General features: G+C 42.1%; 1 protein-coding gene across 4 annotated transcripts in view; it reads right to left on the minus strand.

The window, feature by feature from the left end:
- TTLL5 (tubulin tyrosine ligase like 5) overlaps positions 1 to 23275 on the minus strand; it is a 136361-nt gene that overhangs the window by 97086 nt on the left and 16000 nt on the right. For 3 of the 4 annotated variants that reach the window (XM_082058448.1, XM_082058449.1, XM_082058451.1), the window contains exons 10-16: positions 13414 to 13515; positions 13197 to 13288; positions 12658 to 12696; positions 10996 to 11103; positions 3108 to 3189; positions 1526 to 1587; positions 677 to 768 (exon numbers count right to left, since the gene is read on the minus strand). In XM_082058448.1, the coding sequence (XP_081914574.1) occupies positions 677 to 768; positions 1526 to 1587; positions 3108 to 3189; positions 10996 to 11103; positions 12658 to 12696; positions 13197 to 13288; positions 13414 to 13515 (577 nt within the window). The remainder of the gene's footprint in view (positions 1 to 676; positions 769 to 1525; positions 1588 to 3107; positions 3190 to 10995; positions 11104 to 12657; positions 12697 to 13196; positions 13289 to 13413; positions 13516 to 23275) is intronic. The other variant, XM_082058450.1, reaches the window with a different exon arrangement.

The following is a 23275-nucleotide window of genomic DNA, read 5'->3' on the forward strand; positions in this document are numbered from 1 at the left end:
TGAACAGTGTACCAGTACTCTGTCACAAAACGAAAATGACTTTTCATTTCCTACTTGAACTTGAGCTGCATGGCCATGCTGTATGTCCCTCACAGGTGCACATGCACCAGCTGCCGAGTGGCAGGATACACTGTTTGCCTGTTTGCCTGAGGAGAAATGCAGCTGAAATGCCAAATGACATAGGGGACCTCCTGCCTTTTGTGAGTGCTCCACATCAACAGATATTTATGGACCGTCTCACAGTCAAAAAGAGAGAGAGCAACTGCCCTTCAGCACTACAGTGCTAACAAAGCATTCTCTCAGCAGAAAAAGTAATGAACAGTCACAGCAAGCCATGTGAGGCCTCAATCCAAGGATCCACAGGAAAGGAAGTGAGAGATTCCATGACTGAATGGGAAAGAAGCCTTAAATTTCCAAAGCAAAATGCTCCTTCCACCTGGAAGGAGGTCTTAGAGACATTCATAAAGCTCCAGGGTTCTGGAAGCTTGTTACTCACAAGAAATCAAAAGTGACTAAACAGCCCATAGCCCAGGTACATCCTCTGAGTCTCTTCTGTAGTTATTCTAGAAATCCAGATAACCTCACTCACTCACTGGATCTCTCACCTGTGAGCCAAACTAAATGAGAGTAACTTTCCTGCTATCCCCCTCAGCTTTGGCTTGTAGAAGTCACTTACCTGCAGCTTCTGGTACAGATTTCTCTTGACAGATTCAGATGAATGACAAATTGCCCGGCTTGATCGCTGGCCTGGATCCTGGCACACAAAGCCTATGGGCATCAGGAGCCACATAAGAACTTTAAGACAGACCTAGCATTCCTGTTAATGATCTCAGTCTATACATTACCTTGCTGTCCCTGTCCAAAGACCAAAAAGATGCTTTTCTTTTTTATGCCTTGCTTTGTTTAATCCAAACTGTACATTGCATTACATTTTTTGAATAAAACTGCAACTTGCTTCAAAACCAAGTACTTAAATAAATAAGATGGGTTACTGAACAGGAGCATAGAGATAGGCTTCATTTCTTAAACGGCTGAGAAGACTACCTAATGACAATTCCGCCTCTTTTAGTATTGGGGGTGAGTTGTGTCAAGTAACTGAACCCAGATGTACTAAGGATGCCTAAAAGGTGCTGGGCACTAGACAGTCATGCAGCTTTCACAATTGTCACTGTACTTCTAACATAGCCTAACTAGAACCCATACATTCAACCTAAAAAAAAACCAACCAACCAACCAAACAAACAATGCATGAATACCGATTCTGAGGGCTAAGCAGAAGTCACCTGCTAAAGAGTGGCATCTCCAAATACAAACTAAGGACTTTTAATACCACCTGCGCATCACAAACAGCCAGACTATTCTGAAGCTGAGCTGCCCACATATAACTTCCCAGTGCTAAATATGGTCAGTCTCCTTAACCAGAGTTCTCCTCTATTATAATCATCTAATAACACACAGCTCATAAATCTACCTTTTATTGGTTTTAAGTAACTGAAAGACTAAAGGAGCTTTTTGTTACACTCACCTACAAGGGTGAACATATCTGAGAGCATGCTAGCTTTGATCTTCAGGTCCAAAGGAGCATCACTATCACCACATGCAACACAAGACAAGAGGCATTATTTTTCTGGCATTAAATGAGAGGAATGCTTCAATATCCAAGATATCTTCCAATATAGTTTCTTTGTATTGGTCCTTAACACAGACATAATCAACAAAGGAGGAAAAGTAGGTGTTTTTCACATACATAAGTAAAGATGAAATAGCAACAGATTATTCAGTTAGTTTACCCTTTTTCACAGCTTTAGTCTTCTAATGCAGCAACACACAGTCTTGTTTTAGCTCTGCTTGGCTAGGAACATTTTCTCTGAATAGATCTACACTACATTTCATGGAGTAGACAATGGTTGCTGTCATAGAATTATTCAAAACCACAGTTACCTATGCATCTTCCACATAAAATCATAAAATCAGATGGGTTAGTTCTAACGGATGGGAACAAATGATTAGGGGAGGTGATAGATATGAAGAGATCAAACAGTTGGGACAGACAGAAAGCATCCATCATTTTATACAGTGGGTAAAAACAAAAAAAAAAATCATCAATGAATACAGTTCAGATCAGACAGGCTCCTTGGGAGCAGAGAAATCAGCCACGTTCTGCAGCACAGTGATAGATGTCAACAGCTCGGCAAAGAAAATGCCAATCATAACAAAGCAGAGCAAAAGATGTAGATATTAGAGTTTTAAGTAGTAAAGGATGCAAATAATTCAGTCTGTATTATTATGAGCACAAACCACCAAACAAGGAAATTAAATGTTGTGGAAACGCTCTAGTTGCACCTGAAAACAAAATGGGTACTGTAGAAGCTAGGGTTATGGACAGTGTATTAAAACAAAAATTCTATGCAGGATAAAGAAGCAGGAAAAAAAGAAAATCAAGAGGAAGGTCAGATCTGGTTATTCCAGGAACATATAACTTAAAGCTTATTTATACCATCGTAACTGAAATATTACTCACAGTACTACAAAAGTGCATTGTCATCTGTGCTCCTGTAAAGTTAAACAGTAGTCCAGAAAACACACATAACTGGAGATGTACAAAAATAAATCCTGAAGTTTCATTAGAGTCTAAGGGTCAGCATAAGGGCCAAAAGAACACTCACTCTTTAGATTTTAGCTAAAGAGAGTACTAGACCAAAAGTTTGAGCCCAAGCATACATCTATGTCCTCAAGTCAAGCAAAATGCTTGGACTCCAAAATCTTAAACTTTCTACTCAGCCAAGGGTATTGAAACCCCACACAAGAGTTTGGAGAGTTCCAAAATTCATCTATAATGGGAGATTTTGAAGTGTTAGCAATGATGATGGACTGTGGAAGAGCAATAATTAAAAAGAAAATGGAATCCCAACTGCGTTATTTCAAAGCCTGCTGCAATTAGTTTGTTTATGCAAAAGAAAAAGCAAAGGACTATCCTCTCTGTCAATTAGCCGTGGAACAAATACTCTGCAGACATCACGAAATCATGCTCTCCTAGGACCACACATTTCAAGGACAACCATCTCTAGCAACAGTCCAAGTCTCATATTAAACTGGGAATCACTTACCAGGCCAACGATGGGGATAGGTTTACTTCCAACAGCCAGGGCTTCAGAGTATCGTCAATAAGGACATCAAAACCATACAGCTCTGAAAACACAGCAAACACTGTAAGTTCACCTTACTGCACCTTTAAATATTCAGGTAAGGTCGAACATTAGTCTCTATCATGTTCCTATCCATATAATTTATTTTAAATCCAGTGAAATCTCTAGGGCTGAACAAATAATAACATTCCAAGAGTGAGAAATTTCACTTCCTCAGAATCAAGATTCAATATATTCTGTTTCTTGGGGAAAGAGGGAAACAGAAAATGAGCCTTAGAAAAGTATTCTGTGGAAAAATTAATTCTTTGCTATCCACAAACTGCAGTTCATGGAGAACTCTATTACTTGTTTTCACATAGAATTGACACAAGCCCAGCAGGTCCCATCTACTTATTCCATTGGATCCTGGACACAACAGAACTTCATTCTCCTTTTTATGGTTTAATCCCTATATTAATTGTTCCAGACAGCTACAGAAAATCTTGGTTTTTTTCAAGCATCATATTCTTTTCAATTATTCATGTATGGTTTTGTAGAAGATCCCCATGGGACTACAAGAGTCTTCTCCTCAGCAGCTCCATCTACATGGACAACCTCTCATAACTATCTTATTGACAGCTTCCCACTTTGCAGCAAACCACTATAGAAATATTTTTTCCTTAGTTTCTCAAACATTCATAACATATTACATCTGCTAGATGTGTTCTGCTCTACACAGGTCAGACTGAAGCCAGCTTCCCATTCCAAGGCTGATTTTATTGTTTCACTTTATACACACGTTCTCTCTAGTTTGGAAAGAGTCGCAAGAAGGATGCTACACAAAGAAGACTGCAAATCAGAAGTTGGCATTAATGCAATTCCCTCTTCCAGCATCAAGAAGTACAGCTAATGATCATCAGAGTAACTTATGTCCATTTTTTTCGAAAGACCACAGAACAGGGTATTGGCAGAGAAGAAGGATTTCCATGGAATTAACCAGTTCCCTAGTGTCGGGAGTGAAAGCAGGAGAGTTTCTTTGCCATGCTGCTTTCCTTGAATTCTGGCTTTGGCCTTTTGTCGCCTGCCTGACATTGAAGCTGGCTCCAGAGAGCTGGACTGCTTGACAAGCTCTTCCTATGCAGACAGCTGTGCGAGAGCTCATGTAGCTTAGAACAGGAAGCTAATGAGCTGTGGGGGAGACTTGGAAAGGAAGGCAATGGCAGCAGAGTGAGTATTGCCTGCTTGCTTTTCTAGACTGTGTAGCCAGACATTGAGTGGGAAGCAAAACAGCAGAGAGTTAAGGAGTTGGTTTGCTCCAAAGAAATGAGGCTGAATCTACATTTGGCTCTCTTACTCCCCAGACAAAAAAGGCTGCAGCAGAGAGAAGAGGAGGAGGTGAGGATTATAAGTGTAAACATTAACAAAACTTTCTGATCAAAAGAAACTGATGATGATTTTGATATATTATTTCAAAATAAAATCTCAGGTTTGGTGAAGACCTGCAACTCTTAATGGTATAGCAAACTCCAGTGGCCAGACACTGATGCCCAAGGCAGAGAAGCGGTGAGTGGGCCTGTGGCAGCTGCTGGTCTGCAACCTCCCAGCCCCAGGCAGGAAGCAGAGCATTTTGTTTTGACTGGCTGCTGCTGCTCTTGCTGCTGGCCATTCTCTCCCTCTGCCCCTCAAAAGACCTTTGCTAGTATTTTGGCTCCTCTGACTTTGTCCTCCTCTCCCACAATTCCTCCCCTCCAAACCACTTGCTCTTTGAACCTCCCTCTTTCCCACCCAGTTATCCGCTTTTACAAATACATGTGAGTGACCTCTTGACCTCAGCTAGCCTTGACCACATAGCTGGTGCTTTATTCTCCTTTCCCTTGTTTATTAGGACAGAAAACTCTTTGGGATATCCCTGTTGACTCAGTTCCATTGTTGACACATATCTAATGTGATCTGCAATGCATCCTAGGAAGACTCCACTACTGCTGCATAATGCCCCAAGTCTCACGTATTGTAGGTCATATCTAGAACACCTTGAGAGATGTTTCTGCTACCTCGGGGCATGATCAGGAGATATGTAATATCCATGTTCTGGCAACAGAATCAAGCCTCACAGGTTCCCACATAGGACTTAGCACAAAGGGGTTCTCAAATCTGCCTATGATACTAGGGCACAAACAGAACATAAATCACCTGCGTTTTCAGCTATCCTAGAAATATCTCCTTGGCCCTCTTCCACATTTGGAAGATGCGCTACTTCAATTACATACAGAAGTATCCTTTCTACTACGAAACCCCACTATCATTTGTAAAAATAAATACATAGGCAGCACAAAGATGTACAGTCACACGAGCATAGCAAGGTCAGAAGTAGATCCTCTGCAATTACCAACATAAGCAAGATTGTTATTTCCCTCTGTAGAGAGAGCAAAGAAAAAGAGAATGACTGAAAGAGAAACACATGCCTTACGCTGTGGCAATGGTAGGTTTATGACAACCCACCTTGCATCGTTATTGTTATTAAGGGAAGAATAGAAGAAACTAAGATATCAAATTTCCACAGTGCCTTCCCTTGATTCCCTCCTCTTGCTACTGTTACACAATCCACAGAAACATGTTTCACCCTTGCCGTTCGCTAAAGAGATTGGAATTACATCAGGAGGTACCAGCTGTTGCCAAGACTCAGCAGGAACAGCCTGGCTCTCCCGTCCGGCCCCCACAGAGAAGTCATTGCTGACAGAGCTTCCCATCCTCCCAAGAGAAGGGCCAGCTTCAGGCCAAAGTCTAACAGCAACACTTCTGCCAGAGATTTTTTTTTTGCCAGTGCCATTATTCAAGACTAAGAGGAAGGCTAGAGACATGGTTTCAAGCTTTTTGGTTCTGGTGAACTACCATGTATTCCAAACTTGGCTTATAGTCCTGTCAAAGACTTCACTGGCACCACCTTTTAGAAAATATCCCTAAAGAATTTGCTGTTCTCTGCAAGTCTAGAAACTAAGCCAGAAGTGATAGCCCGGTAGCGCAAACAATGTTTTCATGATTTTGCACAGAATGAATAAGCTCAATTCCTAGAGGGTCGCTGTAATTCTGGTCTTTGTTTTCAGCTTGTTCACTAGGGAAAAAGAAGCAGCTTTACTGCAAAGTACAGGTTCTGCAATTGAATGGAGGCAAAATGAGGTTATGAAGGACGCATATACACTGAAAAAAAATGTTGCATACCTAACTCATCTGCTTGTACAATAAAAAACAATCATCTCATTTTAAGCAGGAGCATATTTACAGATGTTCCTAATACAAGGAACTACACCTGTGCCACTGAAATTAGAGTATTTTTCCTTCCTACCTTTTCGGTGCTTTAACTAAAGGTATCCTGCAGACCATGCTTATAGACAACATATATCAAGGAGCTTCAGTTAGAAAAGTTAACTGTGCTACAATTTCACCCAAAGCAGCAACCAGACAGTGCAAGGGAGAAAAACTTCTAAGAGTATAGTGATGGATGTACTGCTTTGCTGAACACACTGCCAAACCTGAGGCTTCAGAGACTACATAGTATTTTCTAAATTAACTCCATCACCTTTTCTAGTGATGGTACAGTACCTGCTCCAACTCTGGTAAAGCACATCTTAACAGCTATGGGGACTCGAACAAATCTGTATTTTTAAGGCTATCACAGTCAGGTCTCAAATCATTCCTGTTATTCTACAACAAGCTAGCATAACAGTTTAGGCTTAGATAAGCAAAAGGCCACACTGTGTCATATCAAGTAACAGAATAGAACCCTCTACTCTGGACACCAAAGGCTTTGGGGAAAGTATTGGTGATGCAGTCTTGTGGGGCAAGTTGCCTTGCACTCCAAGTAATACAGCTTAACTCCCTTTTTTAGATAACTTTAACAGAGAAAGGCTTCATCTCTCAGTGTTATTACAGGAAAGGACCCAATAAGAGGGGGCATGATTATTGCACGTGTTGACATTCTTGTCTGCTTCACAAGATGCAGCCTGCACCTGCCAGAGTTTGTTATACTAGCTTGGCCAAATGTGTAATCACATTACTCAGAGGCACTTTCTCCACAATGGGTAACCAGAGAAAGTCCATCACTTATAAGGCGACTTCTCAACCTTTTTTCCTTCTACTGAAGCCTGAAGGACACTTAGTTGGACTAATTTCGGGTGCCTACATAGAATCACAGAATGTTAGGGATTGGAAGGGACATGGAAACATCACCTAGTCCAATCCCCCTGCCAGAGCAGGAACACCTAGAAGAGGTTACACAGGAAGGTGTCCAGGCAGGTTTTGAACGTCTCCAGAGTAGGAGACTCCACAGCCTCCCTGGGCAGCCTGTTCCAGTGTTCTGTCACCCTCACTGAGAAGAAGTTTCTTCTCAAATTTAAGTGGAACTTCAGAGAATCATAGAATACCTCGAGTTGGAAGGGAGCCATAAGGATCAACGAGTCCAACGCCATACTCCTCTAAGGACTAAAAACTAAATCATGAGACCAAGAGCATCATCCAGATACTCCTTGAACTCTGACAGGGTTGGTGCCGTGACCACTTCCTTGAGAAATCTGTTCTAGTGACCAACCACCCTCTCTGTAAAGAACCTTCTCTCCCCCTCTGCTGTCTCCTTTGAGGAAGCTGTAGACTACCATGAGGTCACCCCTCAGTCTCCACTTCTCCAAGCTGAACAAACCAAGTGACCTCAGCCAATCCTCATAAATGTTGCTCTCAAGACTTTTTACCATCTTGCTTGCCCTTCTTCTACATAAGTCACTGCTTTCTTTGGTGAAGATCAGAATCAGGCTCATCACTTATACCAAAATCAGACTCAGAATGATTCTTCTACTCTGAATTCAGAAAAGCTAATAAGGCCATCTTCAAGGCTAACATCAAAGAACAGGAGTCTTGGTGGAAATTAGGCTGGCTTTATGCCCTAGTTTTGGCTGGGATAGTTCATTTTCTTCCCAGAAGCTTGTATGGTACTGCATTTTGGATTCAGAATAATGCTGATAACACACTGATGTTTTAGTTATTGCTAAGTAGTCAAGGACTTTTCAGCTTCTCACATGGTGCCAGATGCACAGGATGCTGGGAGGGGGCACAGCCAGGACAGCTGACCCCAACTGGACAAAGGGATATGACACCACACTCAGCATATATTTTGGGGGAAGCTGGCCAGGGGAAGGGCTGAGCATTGATCATCAGGTGGTGAGCAATTGTATTTTGCATCACTCATTTTATAATATTCTATTATTATGATTTTCCTTTCTGTCCTGTTAAACTCTGTATCTTAAAACCAAGAGGTCTACCTTTTTTTTTTTCCAGTTCTCCCTCTCATCCCACTGAGGGGGGGGCAGCTTAATTTTACATGAGGAATTTTACAAGAACAAAACAGAGGCTTGCGCTCGCATTTTTAAAAACAATGCATGAACAAGGCTGCAGCAAAATCACATAGTACTTACACTACTTTCTGTGATGCACTTCAGAGGTACAAAACTACTGAGCATCCCAAGTCCTCTGAGAACTGATTACTAGAATGCAGTAAACAGCTCACATGACATGGCCAAATGAGAACTCACTACAATCTTTCCGCAAATTGTCATCAGCACTTGGCTTTGATATTAGAAAAAGAATCATCCTGACCTACCGCTCTCACTTTTTAGGCAAGCATGGGTAGCTGAAACCATACAGACTGTCTCACAAGTCTTACTTTAGAACATGGAGAAGCCATAAATGGAGCCTATTCCCTTAAACCTAGAAAACAAGTATATTACATTTAACAAACAAACAAACCAACCAACCAAACACACACAACAACATTTACTTGGGAAATGAATGAAGGACCACAGCAGTGCTAAACTGTTAGAGAAAAAAAGTGGGCAACCTAACCTAGATAAATATGTACTTGTGATTTAATTTCTAGCAAGAAGGTGGCCACTGTAATGGAGTCCTGTTTTTTAGAATAGCATTACAAAGGCTAGAGTAGAATACACATTTAGTAATATTTTCTAGAAGTTTTCCAAACCAGGCCTACCTCTGTATCTGAATCTCAGATATGGGTTTCTGAAGTCCAAGATACTTTTCAAATGATCAGTCTTTCTCAGGACACACAGGCAGTTTCATTGTTCAAGCCCAGAATGAAAATAAAGGCTCTTGGGAGCCTCTGCATGCTGCCTTGAAACAGTCATTCCCAGTTTTCTCCCTCATGGTAACAGCTATGAACTCAGCCATTCTGAACATTTCCAGATAGAAAAACTGCCTCTTTTAATAATACAAAAGGGTTAAAAGTGGCACAACTGAAGAGTGTCAGAACAAGATACGTGGATGAAGAATGAGCCATACAGCACAAACAGGGCAGTTCAGATCCTTCGGACAAGGACCACCACTTAATTGTGGGGGAAGGTGGCAGAAAGTACTGAGCTCTGGAAATGCCTCAGGCTCCCTAGGGAAGCAGTATGGCTCCTACTTAAGCTCTCTTTCCTGGGAAGCTCTTAATTCATGTTTACACTGAAATAAATGGAACAAAACAGTTTATTTGTCGGGGAGCATCTGAGAGGGTGGTTAGTCCAGCCCTGGGGAGGCAGCAGGAAGTGGAATAACCTCACAGGCAGGCCCAGCAGAAAATACATGAGGAACCTAAGTTTCCACATACACAGCTCAGAGGAATCCAGAGACAAAACTGAGTGAGGAAAAGGGAGAAGAAAAAAAAAAGAGGCAGGTAAGTTTTCTGGTGTGCATTTTTTTTCAGTCCAGTTGTTGACATTTCTGTACCTAATAAGCTGCTACTTCACTAAAACTATTACCTAACTCATAAATCCCACATGTATGTCAAGGTTCTCCAGCTTGAATAAAGGCATCATAGTCAGGAGAAGCTAAAGCCAGAGACGTAACTAGTTTGGCAGAAAACTAAACAAAATATCAGCTACTGCTCCTCCTTGATTCTTCACTGTCTCATCACCCCCAAATATCCAAAGATGACAGCATTTACGCTGAACTGCTGAAAGCTGCAGACTTGTTAATACCCAAGTGTAATGCAAGGACCACACAAATGGATTTACCTGTCACAGCTAGTTTAAATATAAGTCCCTAAACACAGGATAGCTTAAGCCAAGCTTAATATCTGGTTTAAGCACTGACTGAGACTAATTCTAGACTCATTTCCCCAAGACTCCATCTTCATGCGTGTATCCACATGAGCAAAGGGCAGCTAACAGCAGGAGGAGGCCTCTTTCGGGAAGGTTGGGAAGCAGCCACTGGAAAGCGGGAGAAGGCACACTCTGGTACCAGCCGCTGCTTTCTGGACCTCATCCCAGCAACTGCAGCCAGCGAGTTCTCAAATCCCTCTGCCAGCACATAGTTCTGCATCCAGCTTCTGCCAGAAATAGGTTTTCACGCCACCATGTGGTACTTTCACACAAGAACAAGCCCAGAAGCAATATCACCACCATCATTCCAGCCACTGCATTACACATTCCTCCCTAGTCCTCAGATGCACGTAGGACAATATTTCAGAACTACATCAGACTAGATGGATCAACAGAAAATATTAAATTCTCTAAAGGGATGTTTAATCATCCACAACTATCCTTTGCAAAGGCACTAGTGGGCCAGTACCTTCAACTTTCCAGCACTTCCCCAGTTTCCTTTCAAGTCCCTTTTCATCTTCCCATTTTATAGCATGAGAGTCTGATGAACAACACAGGGTCACTATGATTCAACATCCCCTGCCCTCACAGAGGCCTATAGTGAAAATAAAACCAGTATCCAGCTTCCCTGCAATAGGGAATGCATGTTTCTCTGTAGCATCAGAAAGCTGGAAGTTTCAAACAGTAATCATAGACTTAATCAACAAAGATGCCCCCCAGTGCCTTACCAAAGCAGCTGCCACGATGTGAAAGAAAAGTTTTACAGGCTGTTGCAATGGCCAGCTCAGCAGAAACTACAGCCTTGATAATCAGGTCTTCCACGCTGGCCATCAGTGCTGCAAGGAGGGGAGGAGGAAAAAAAATAAAAGTAGGGGAAAAAAAAATTTGATTGTGAAATAGCACACAATATCTAGAAAAACGTGAGCAGAAGCATATGGACAGATACCTTTGTGAATCAAAGCACGTGAGAGCCTATGGATGACAAAGCAATGATGTCTGGAAATCCATGCAAGCATAAGTATTTATAGATACATGCGTAAGTATCCTCATGCGAAAATACTCACAAATGAGAATGATAAAAGTGAGTATATGTACAGTGCAAGCAAGCAGAAACATGTGGCCAGCACATCAGCACAAGTCAGCTGGAGTCTGATCACCACCCACTCAGAGTATTAGGAAGGATTAAACAAGAGTGGGTCAGCGAGATAAGACCCTAAACTACAGAGAATAAGTCATAGCTACAGAGTTATAAAAATTTTTCTTGTGGATTTTTATGAGACAACTGTTCTGTGATGTTGCACCTTCCTCTAAAGCAGCTGTTCCCATACCATGATTCACAAATCATTTCAAAATGATAGGACTGGTGACAGCTTTCAGCCCTGTTGACCTATAGATAATCTGCAGTTTCACCAAGCTCTCTCCAGCTCTTGTATAAGCCTGTAAACAGAGCTCAGGAACAGGAATCTCAGCTGACAGAGGGAGAAAAAGACAAGAAAAGATGCACATTAGATGTAGGCCTGGATTCTACACCAGGCTTGAGATGAGTCACACAACAGAAAGAACACCACACTTAGTTTCTGTTTTCAAGGACAAGCAACAGAGAAGTGAAAGGAAGAGGGAATGAACACTAGAGTCCTAGACTGAAAAGTTAGTAGGGTTGACAGGAGAGCCTTCTCCATCCCTCAAGGGGAGCACAAGTAAACACACAGACCTCCAGCAAACCCACACATTTGGTAACCCCTGTCCCAAAGAACATCTAGTACAAACCACTTAACTAGAGAGTCTGATTTAGGCCTACAAGTACTATTTCTCATGTTAAGATGATGACATGCAGGGACCTGAATAATTACAGAGGAGCATGTAAGCAAATTCAATGTGAACTTCTGTGCCAGAAGACAACTAAGTGGAAGCAACGCAGCATGAGAATGTCTAAGTGCACATAAACATCCCAGAACACAAAAATCTTGCCAGCCCAGACAAGGTCAGCACTTTCCAGCCAGCATTCTGCCTCCTTATGGCCAGAACCAGATGCATTAGAGAAAGGTGCAAGAAGACTTGTAACAGATAGTTAGAGAAACCCAGTTGCATTGCTCAGGAATTTACTTAATAATTAAAAGTACACGTTTTATACTTTAGGTTGGGGTGGAGAAATGTATCAATATAAACAACTATGCATACACAGCTTACTGAAAACATATGGTGCAAGTGACTGGACAGCCATGTATGCATATGACTGGGAAAAAGTCTACTTCCATCTGAAAGCCAGATTCAAACCTCTTCCTCCAACATCTAAGTGTTCCCTAGCAACATCTGCAATATGGGCATAGCTGCTATCAGTAGCATCACTGATGCCTCAGTATCACAGGTAATTTATCCCTTAAAGGATATACCTGGATTCTGCTCTGCAGATGCATTTACTCCCAGCAGACCTGGAAAAGGTGTGGAAGAGGGAGCTATTTTATATGAAACACAGACTGAAATGAAAACACCCAGCAAAAACCTGAGCCATGGAAAGATGACACCACATCCAAGAGTCATTCAAACTGGCACAGTTCTCCAGAGGTTGGTCACTCATCAGACTGAACAGGCCATGGGAGCAGTAGAGGGAGGGAAGCTTTTAGAAGGAAGGGAATGACCTTAAGAAACGGGAAATGTAAGTAAAATATTAAGAAACACGTCCTGAGAAAGTCCCAGAATAGTATTTGCAAAAGGGAAGGGGGAGGCCTCATCTCTGGGGATGACACTCATCTCTGGGGATAAAAAATAAATGTACAGCTCTACTGAGTAAGCTGTAAGGAACAATGCTTCCCTCCACCCTGCTATGGTGCTAAATGGGACTCACTCGGGCTCTTCCCTCACTTCTTTGGATTTGCACTAGTGAGATGATTAAGATCCAACAAAAGAATAGAAGAACAAGATCTCTACTGACCTGCGGTGTCTCTCCCCTCTTGTTTTAAGTACCTCAGGATTGCACTCATGCTCCACTTGTTTCCATAATCCTCTACTTCAGGATCATCACAGCTAGAAATAAATGACAAGGCAGCTGACACCGCTGGCCTACCTCTAGGGACTTGCACCAGCCTTAAACCAACTTAGGTAAATTGGCTCAACCTCTAGAGATCAAGTACCACTTTCTGGCCAAGTACCTGACATAATCTCCACTCTTCTTGTTGACACTGTAGTTGGTCAGATGCATGAACTGGTTTTTAATGTTCTTGGTTGTCTGGTCGTACCTCACTGTTGCAAACCTGTAAAGAAGGATAAAGATTGACAATACTTCTTGACCAAGTGACATGCTTGCTAAATGTGACCTACTACAACACAGACCACTCAACAACAGCAGCCAGGGAGAGAATGTATGTAATGAGACTTCATGAAAAACAACCTTCCCTCACAATAAATACAGTTATTCTTAAGGGCCACATCCAGGTACATTTAGTCACTTTTTCAGTGTCTTAGAGGAGGGAGCTTCATTTGCTCTTTTGGGAGTTTTCACAGTATAACAGTATATACACCATACTAGGCACATTTTTTCCTTTGCTGCTTAGATTTGCGGTCCTCAGGCTTTCTGCCCAAATAGGCCACTTTGCTTTAGACAGTCGGCATCACAGTCCCCTCCATTTCACAACAGAACCTACCATGAATATGTAAGATCCACTGGTCCTGGGAAATACGCATATTCATGGCCATCATAAGACATATGCATACTACAGTCAGTATTTCCTCAAGTCTCATAAGCACAGCTCAGTTCTTCTGTACTCCAAGGATGCCTTAGGAAAAGCTGAGGGTGAGAACATGTTCCTACCACCAACAACTACAGAGTCTACAATTGTCAATCCTCTTTCTCAAGAAACATCCAGGAAACCAGGTATAACCTGCAGGCAGGTTGTCCAACAAGGCAGCACCTGCTCCAGGGTGCTGTCGATTTTCAGGGACTACACAGCCCTCCCAGATTGAAAAGCTGTCACGTAACTGTACAAGGAAAGGGACCGCAGGGAAGATCACAATCAGGAGCAAGACACTGCTACAAGTTACCTAACCTCTATATGAAGCCTGCTAGAGCCAACATAATCACAGTTAAATCAGCCTGTTTATTACGGAAACAGTGGTAACCTCCAGGTCAAAAGACATTACCCATACTGTAACCAAGTACTCCATCACCACTCCTTCAGTCATACACTACCATCACAGATGTTTGTGTTGAAACAAATCAAAGAATTGATCCAACTGAAAAATAGCCCAGGATTCTGGTTTGTAAGGTATTTGAGGGATTTTTGTTTGTCTTCTGTTGAAGGGGAGGCAGAAGGAACAGGATGTGACAGGGAAAAGGACGCCAAAAAACAAAGGTAGATCCCTGATTCAGCTACAAAGTTGTACCTTGACAAGCTTTTTTTTTTTTTTCCCACACCTTCTCCAATGGCCACACAGACTTAAGCTATCTGTTCTCAGCTGTCCACCTTCATTTTACCTGCACAATACTGGCACAAGAGTGTCTGTCCTGCACAGCAAGCCATCTAAAAATGGCCACTTTTGCTAAGCTATTTATCAAATCAGATCAGTTCACTGCATGGATACAGAAATGCTTACAGTGACACAATACAATGGACACTACAAGGCCCTGATTGAGCACAGCAATACAACATAAAATTGCACTGAAGCAATTTTAACAGTAACCTTATCAACAGCACACCTCTTTCAAAAGAGGTTGAATGAATGCTGAAACAATATAAGCTTCTGGGGAAGGGGAAGGAGCTTCCAGCAAACAACTGCTGGGACAGTTGCCCAAGCTGCCCCTCCATTCCAGCTTGCACTGTGCAGCCAGAGAGGAACTGATCATATATCTGTGCAGGAAAGGAAAGGGTTAACATGAGAATGGGAACAGCAGCCAGGAAGACTGCAGGACTGTTTCACTTGACAGCCACACCAATTCAAAGAGTTTAAGACTACATCTTGTGCAAAAGTTGCTTTCTAAAGGAGTAGTTGCACCATCAGCCTTTGTCAATGTAAGGAGGAGGCACTGCAGCTGAAAGCTCATCACCACACTCCAGCCACGCTGTTTGATCTGCTCTACAAATTACACAGCTACAGGCAAGTCAGATCACAGGTCTGACTGAACAGCCACTTGACCAAATATTGAAAGATACCAATAAGTTTCAATCAGATGCAGTTGCACCCACTTTCAGGCATAACAAAGGAGAGTGTTAGGATGCAGAGTCAAGGCAGAAAGAGGGAAGTGCAGGCCACAAAACAACTTTAAAACAAAGCAAGAAACCACTCTCAAACATTAAGCAGAAGATAATACTGTATTTGGTGACACTTGCAAAATCCTACATCCAGACAAGGACATGCCATCAAGTTAAATGCAATGTAACAGAATAGTTTCAGTCGGAAGGACCTACCTAATCCAACTGCAATCATCATCTTATTCTGCATGTAATCAATTCCTGTTTTAACATGCATTTTAGGCCTGAGACTTTGGAGAAAAATAAATAAAACAAAAGATCAAGGGTAGAATCCAGGGCACCTGGTTGTCAGAATGACCAGTATGAGCCACTGCTAACCACCACAGCTCATCACAACAAGCATGTTTTAGTTAAAAAAAAAAAAAAAAAAAAAAGAGAGAGAGAAAAAAACCACCTTATTCACTCTGATCATCTTCCTATATCGCAATAGCTTAAGATGCCAATGTCCCAAAAGAGATAAAGGGGAGTAAGAAAGGGCAACAGGGAAGTCAGACCTGTGTCTTCCTAAGAAGCGTTGGCAAGAGGGAAAAAGTACCAAGGAGGGCAGTTAGTTGCAAGAAAAGTAGATTTGGGTGAAGCCTCAAAGCAGGAAAAGGGAGGCAGTGCTCAAGAAAAATGGAAGAGTGAGACAGGGAGGAGAATTCGGAGCATCTGGCTGTGCAATGAAGTTAGTGTCCAGAAAAGAATGCACCCCCAATCTACCTTATTAATAGTCACCTTTCTTCATCCTTCCCCTACTATTTTCCACAGTTCAGAAGAAGCTGAACTATACAAGGACATCTAACAAGTTAAACACACACAAAATCCTTCCTTTAGAAAGAACTGCCAAAAAAAAAAAAAAAAAAAAAACAAAACACACACACACCCCACACCAATTTCTCAGTGAAAATGAAGCCACTACTGCCCTCACTTGGTAGCCATTTTGAGAAATCTCTCTCCACAAGAACTATACCAGCAAATCCATGAAGATGCTTATCAGATTAACTCTATCCTTAAATACACAGGTGGGAGCAGGAAAAAAAAAACAAACAAAAAAAGCCAAACACCTCCATGATGTAATTAACTCTAAGCAGCAAGATTAGAAAAAAGGTAAAAAAGAATTTGCACCATATTTTTCCGAGCTTTAACTACACATGAAGTCAGAGCAGCTGGCAACAGAAAAGAGTTTGGAAGTTTGGATCCCCTTTCCACATATTTCCACAGCTTAAAGTATTTGAATTTCTTTTCTGTTTAATTGTAAGTTTTGTGGATTTAGCACTTTTGCTTTGAAAATAGTGGCAACAGCCCTATATTTGTTCTTAATTATGATTTCATCATCTCCACCTTAACAATCATTTATTGGCAGCATACTGAAAGCATTTGTTGATAATATGCTTTCAGCCAGATCCTGGAAGTTACTGCGCACGAGCAGCAAACTATTTCACGAAGTCATGGCTCCCTCGATACTTTGAAGCAGAGGGCAATTAGGCTCACCATGCTTATCAGCTTATTTTTTAATTTATGCACATAATCAGAAATATGAGGATATGAAGCCCTGGCAGACAGACAATCCTTCTAAACAACAGTATTTCTTTACCTTGCAAATGCTTGCATTAGCTTCCTTCTAGAGAGATCATCCTTAATTATTAGGTGGTCTGAACTCCATGCCCATAGAATTTACATTTCCATGGGAAATTATTATTCAGAAGGTATTTCAATGAGTTTTAGAGCTCTCAGTACACAAACTTTCTCTTCTACCAGGATGTTGTTATCTTAAGGGATATTATGGGCCAGTTCAGCAATGCATCAAAAAAAAAACCAAGCAACATCACAAAACATTAAATAAATCAAGTTTCCTATCAAAAAAAAAAAAACCAGGTTTTAAACAAAAGATTCAAATGCCAGATTAATACATTCTCGGAGAGCTGGTCTGACAGCCTTACTAGCCTCATGCTAAGTGCAAGTCTGCAAATGGAAAATCCAAGTAATTTCTAGAGTCTCTATCAGTAGCCTCTGGATGTTAGATTGGTGACAGACCACAGGTACAATGCTGGCAATAGCCCACACCCCCACTGTGTTTTGTACTTGCTTGGGATGTAAAAGTGTTACTACCACTGAAAGACCAGTTACGATTACCTTTGACACTCTGCAGTTTTACAGCTTTTCATACTGTACTTCTACTCTAGTAACAAAGCTACTCAGCCACCGCACTTGTTCTCTCCAGGAAAGACAGGAGACTCGCATGCTACAGACTGTCTTCCTTCAACAGAAATTCACACGTTATTTTCAGAGACACTAAGGTCATAGGAACAGGCCTTACAGTAAGAGTAGAAAGTAGGAAAACTTCAACGTTTGTAAAATCTTCTAGGTGTTAACCTGAGGTTAGAATAAAATCTTGAGAAATCTGACAGTCTTTTAGAGGATTATTTCATTGTAATAGCCCGCTCTTTTCTGACTTCATTGCAGGCCCCCCTCTTTTCCAATTTCAGGCCTCTCTCCCAGCTTTGGGCCCCTTTGCCAATTTCAGGCTCCTTCGAAGAACTGAATATTTGTCACCTAAAAGATAAGGGTCAATATTCTAAAAGCAATTTAGAAATGATATGGTAAGGTGGCACAGAAAACAAAGGGCAAGTCTGATGCTTTCTCAGTAACACAACTTACCACAGGCACATGCTGCAAGATTCGGCACGGGCTATTAATATTTTCCTAAGCACTAAAGGCTTCATGCCCAGGTATCTCATATTGCTACTACTCAGCCAAAGAGTGATGAAGGCACAAATAACTGAGGCCAGGTCATCATCTGCCAGGACAGGACTGTTTCCTAGCCAAAGCATTACTCATGGATGCTGCTATGTGAGAGCCTGCAATCAGCCAGGAATCCAGGAGTACTGCTAAACTGGAGGCTGGACTGTCCACATGCGGAGGTGCATCTTCAGCCAAAGGAGACTATTTTATCAAGTGAAACTCTTCAAAACACAATCTTTGGCTCACTAACATCACCTCTTTCTTGCTCTGCTTCAAGCAACTCTTATTCTCCCCCACTGTGATCTGACTCTGTCCAAGTTCTGGACTACTCCATAGGCTTTGTAATGTAGAGACCCAATACACTTAACACCACTGTGTATTGCTGGTAGTGAAGTTTGTGTGGTCTGAATGGTTCAACAGCTGGATCCACATTGCTTTGAATTCTTAGAAGATTTTTCCTGTAGGACTCGTCAAGTGAAAAAGAAACCGATCTAGCAACAGGTGAAATTTTCCACTATTAGTCACACAGGAAGGTTTCCTGCCACTTCAGTGCATTCCTCTGACCCCACCTCATCTAAACCAGCAGTCCTTCCTGTTAAAAATGTGAAATATTACAGAGGTCATCAAGAAAGGAAAGGATGTCTGTTCTGTATCCACCATCTGAAGGGTATCAACTCTGTTTTGGCCAGAATTCAGACCTGCTTTCTCCAAAACACAGGTTCTAACCACAAGTTTTCAAAGGTGGATTTCTCCTGTGTTGACTGAACTCTTTCACCTGCTGACGGACTAGGGGGAACAGAATGGAGGGGAGGACAGGCCCTTATCCCAGCATTAATCTGGGTCACCTCTGTGATACATGTCACTCAGAGATAATATAGCTCACAGCATCAAGGACATGGGAAGCACCTTCCCTTGTTGTGATATCATATACTGCCTGTGTTAACTGTCTAAATTGAACAAGTGATATCAACAATATTCACTTTCATTAACTTGTTTCCCTGTCCTTACTGCACTCCCATTCTCTCAAAGATCCTTCCCCCTTCTAATGAATCTTGTCCTTTTAAAATTCTGGAAAGTGATAAGGACACCTACTAATGTGATACACAAGCATTTAGATTCCAAAAGCCTCTAAACAGAAATACTGTGGGGAGCTTCTAACCCAAAACTACACTTGGAAATCGGAAAGGTTAAACTGAGGTTGATTGTGCACTGTTCAGTCTCCTCAAAAACTGTTGCCAGCAATACAGCCTCCCAGGCAGAGGTATCAGCAACCATACTGTGAACAGCCCTGGCAGCCTCCCTCCCTTTCACTGCAGCTTCTCTTTCCTCAGCAGGACAGAGAAAGATGCCCTTGATTTCCAAATTCAAAACTTAGAACAGAGGAATGACACACACATAATCTGTTGTTCTGACACACTTGCCCATGTCTCAGCTGGTCACAGCCAAGTCACACAGGCACACACCAGCTCAAACAAAGGCAACCACCAGTTCCTTTTACCAGCAACCACACACTGCAACAGAGCTCACCTTCAACAACAGCACATTTACCACCCCTCTGGCTGCACCTTCTCTTGGATCAGAGAAGGGGAAAGAGCAATCAATAGCAAGGAGTAGGGTGGCAGTAGTGGCAGCAGGTGGCCTGGGTAGCAGGAACAGAAAAATCAAGGGAGAAATCCTTACTAATTACTTCAGATTCCAGAAGTACTCTCAACCTCCAGACTAATAGCATAGCACAGAGGCATCCCAGACCTCTGCCTCCCTTGCATGCTTCAGGCTTCCCCTGTTAAAAATCACGTTCAGCATTCAGATCCTGGCAGATTACTGCCTTCCCTCCCCATCTGGTAAAAGTTCACCATAAGCCTAATAAGGAAGCTTAACTTCCACCTTCAGCAGGCCACCTACTCAACAAGTGACATGCAGCACTTTTCCCTGTTGACCTAGCAGTCTACACAACATGTTACAGAGCCCACACTCATCTCTAGAAATCCCCAAATCCACCACACCATGCCAAACTTTGACTGGCCCTTAACCCACACCCCCCTACACTGCCTTAACCCAAACAACTGACCCTTTTACTGTCACATATACAGGCAGGACACCACTCAAGAGGTTGGACACCACCCCTTGCCTTAGCCCTGGCCTTACTTCAGGAAATTAATTGACCACAAGGTAAAGTTTGCCATATGCAAGTCATTTTGAAAATACGTAAACTGGATCATTAAATATTTACAGAAGATGTTACATGGGTTTGCATGAAACTTGGCAGTTCTGGAATGCTTATTTGAGACATCTAGCCAGGGCCTGGGAAAGGAGGAGGAGAAGAGAAGAAATCCTGGAGCAAGAAGAAGAATAGTTAATCCTTTTTCCCTCAAACAAGTGCTACAGAAAAAGCCCAGTTATGATAGTCTTTTCCAGGACTGCAAATAGAGTTCCCACCGAAATGTCCTGGAAATAACCAGTGCGGTATTTCTATAAGCACACTCCTCACATTCTATGCTTGGAGTCACTTCCTCAGTCCCTCTCCCCTTCCTGTGTGTTGGACTTCGGCTTCCCTGTTAGTCAATTAGATGCCATTAGCTGTTTAGAGAACTAAGGACACATAGAAAGTTGTTTGCACCATTCAGTTTTCTTCATGGTTCCCATGAACTGCTTTTAAAATTGGGAAGAAACAAAAAGCCCTAAGGGAATTGGTCAACGGACTAGAACTGGTAGAGGAGAGCTACAGATATTTCCATTTTTAACACTATCAAGGTCCAGACTCCAAAATGCCACCTGGGACCCAGTTCTCTGGCAGTACAGGACAGAAAACAGAAGTCTAAGAGACCATCACAATCCCTCTGTCTCCAACATGAATATTTTCTACAGCATCCACCTGATGTGGCAGTTTGCAACTGAGTATGAGTCACAGCTTGTAAGGGGATTACTAAACATAAAAAGGAGCTTTGGTGACATCTCTATGATGGCAGAATTTATCTAACCAAAGCTGGACAAAAGTATTCAAACAGTTCTATGTTAAAGAATAAGATCCAGGGAGCAGTTTTACCAGATGCTTGCATGGACATGGAAGAAACAAACAAACCAACCCCTCATTTCTCATTTATTTGTTTTCCTTTTTTTATCTTTTCGTAACACATTTGCTAGTTTTCAACTTACATGCTGCCATTTACACGATTTTGAACCTATGGAGCATTACGAAACACCACGAGGGTGACCAAGCGTTGGCACAGGTTGCCCAGAGAAGCTGTAAAGTCTCCTTCCTTGGAGATATTAAAAAAACAACCTGTACATCGTTCTGGGCAACCGAGTCTAGGTGGCCCTTCTTGAGCAGGAAAGTTGAATCGGATGACCTCCAGAGCTCCCTTCCAACCTCAGCCACGCTGACTCAATGAACCTTTTCTATTCCGTTTCTCACGTTCTCTAGTTTCCCATTGTGCAGGCTGTCACCAGAAGTTGCCCAGCCTCTACAATTCTTTACTATGCTGACCCTGTCTGTGAAATGCAACAGTAGGGTCATGTAAATATACCCAGAGACCCACTATGCCTGGATAGAACACCCTCTGCTACCCAAAGACAGACTCAAAGGACTATGGGGGGGGCAGGGGAACAGGGAGGAAAAAGAGAAGAAAAAAAAAAAAAAGTAATTTGAGCAACATGAAAGATGAGAAAGGGTCTATAGAAGAGACCAAAAATGAATTTGCTAGTTAATATTTAGCTACCTTTCCTTCAGAATTTCCTAAAATATGCCATCAAGAAGACAGGTTGCTGATGCTAGCAAGACACGCTTCTTTTTATTGAAGAATAGTGATATGCTTCGTCAATATTCTAACTACATCACTGCAAGAGATACAGATATTGCTCAAGGAGTCATTTTTCTCTTTTTTTTTTTTAAACAACTCTTTCAATTAAAAGAGCGGTTTTGGTGAAGCTCAACAAAAGCAGGTTGTTCAAAACAAAACCCTTGTCCAAGGACCATAACTAAGGGCCACGTCCTGTATCTTACACAACTGTCTAGCTACCTGCCATGGGAACCAGATTTAACAGAGGGCATTGCTACGCCATGACTTAAATACATATAGTAAAAAAAATTATAAAAAATATTTATATTACATATATTAAAAAATATACACAGTAGGCTTCCTTGTAACTCTCACACAGTAGCAGCCTGAGGCCCAACTACTCCAAGGTAAAAAACACAGTCTCAAATCAGATAACTTGTTTCTGTATAGGCAGTAAATTTCTATTAAGAGCCATAGATAGACAGACAGACAGATAGATCTTTCCCCTCAGTGACTCAAACCCTACTTACCTTAATTAAAAAGCCAGGAAGCAGCAGAAATTCTTCTGGCTTGAGGCACCATTCATTGGTCCAGTGGGGACATCTAGTGAAAAACTTGGCTCCACAGCTTTTGTGTGAGGCCACATCTACCAAAGTGGTTGTAGTCTGATCACAGGCGTCCATGCAGAAGTGAGTTAAGCTCTCTAAGAAACAGAGACCTGTCAGGCAGGGGTTACTGCAAGGGGGATGGGGCTGCTGTGCCGGCTCTAGCCTAAGCACAGCCTGTGAAGTAATGTGAATTCCTTGGCTCTGATCGAGCACCTGAATTCTTCGGAAACCACAGGAATCCAGCACAGAAAAGGTAAATATCCCAGCAGAGCCAGTGCTAATTAGGAAGCCGGGCTACCAAAGGAGGGGGTGTTGTGAGGCCATGGGGGTGAGCTCAGGCTGCAGGACAGTAGCCTCTGTGAAGCCTGGCTGTCTGTCCTGCCTCCCATGTCCCTCTGGAGAGTCTCTTCCAGCTGCTCCTCCTTGGGCCCTTTGTAAGAACGTTTGGTTTTCAGCTCAGTTTTGCCTGTTTGGTTGTTTGTTGTTGTTGGGGTGGGGGTTGTTTGTTTGTTTTTAATCTATTTTTCAAATTCAGTGTCAATCCAACTAAAAAGTGCCTGCTGGGCTAGGACCCTTCCAGTCATGCAGGTTCAGGAATAAGGCAGTCTAAACAGTAGTTTAGGAAAAAGAGTAGGCTATAGAGAAGTCTCCCCAAAA

This window comes from Streptopelia decaocto (assembly GCF_964273445.1).
Source record: "Streptopelia decaocto genome assembly, chromosome: 7".
Classification (NCBI taxonomy): domain Eukaryota; kingdom Metazoa; phylum Chordata; class Aves; order Columbiformes; family Columbidae; genus Streptopelia; species Streptopelia decaocto.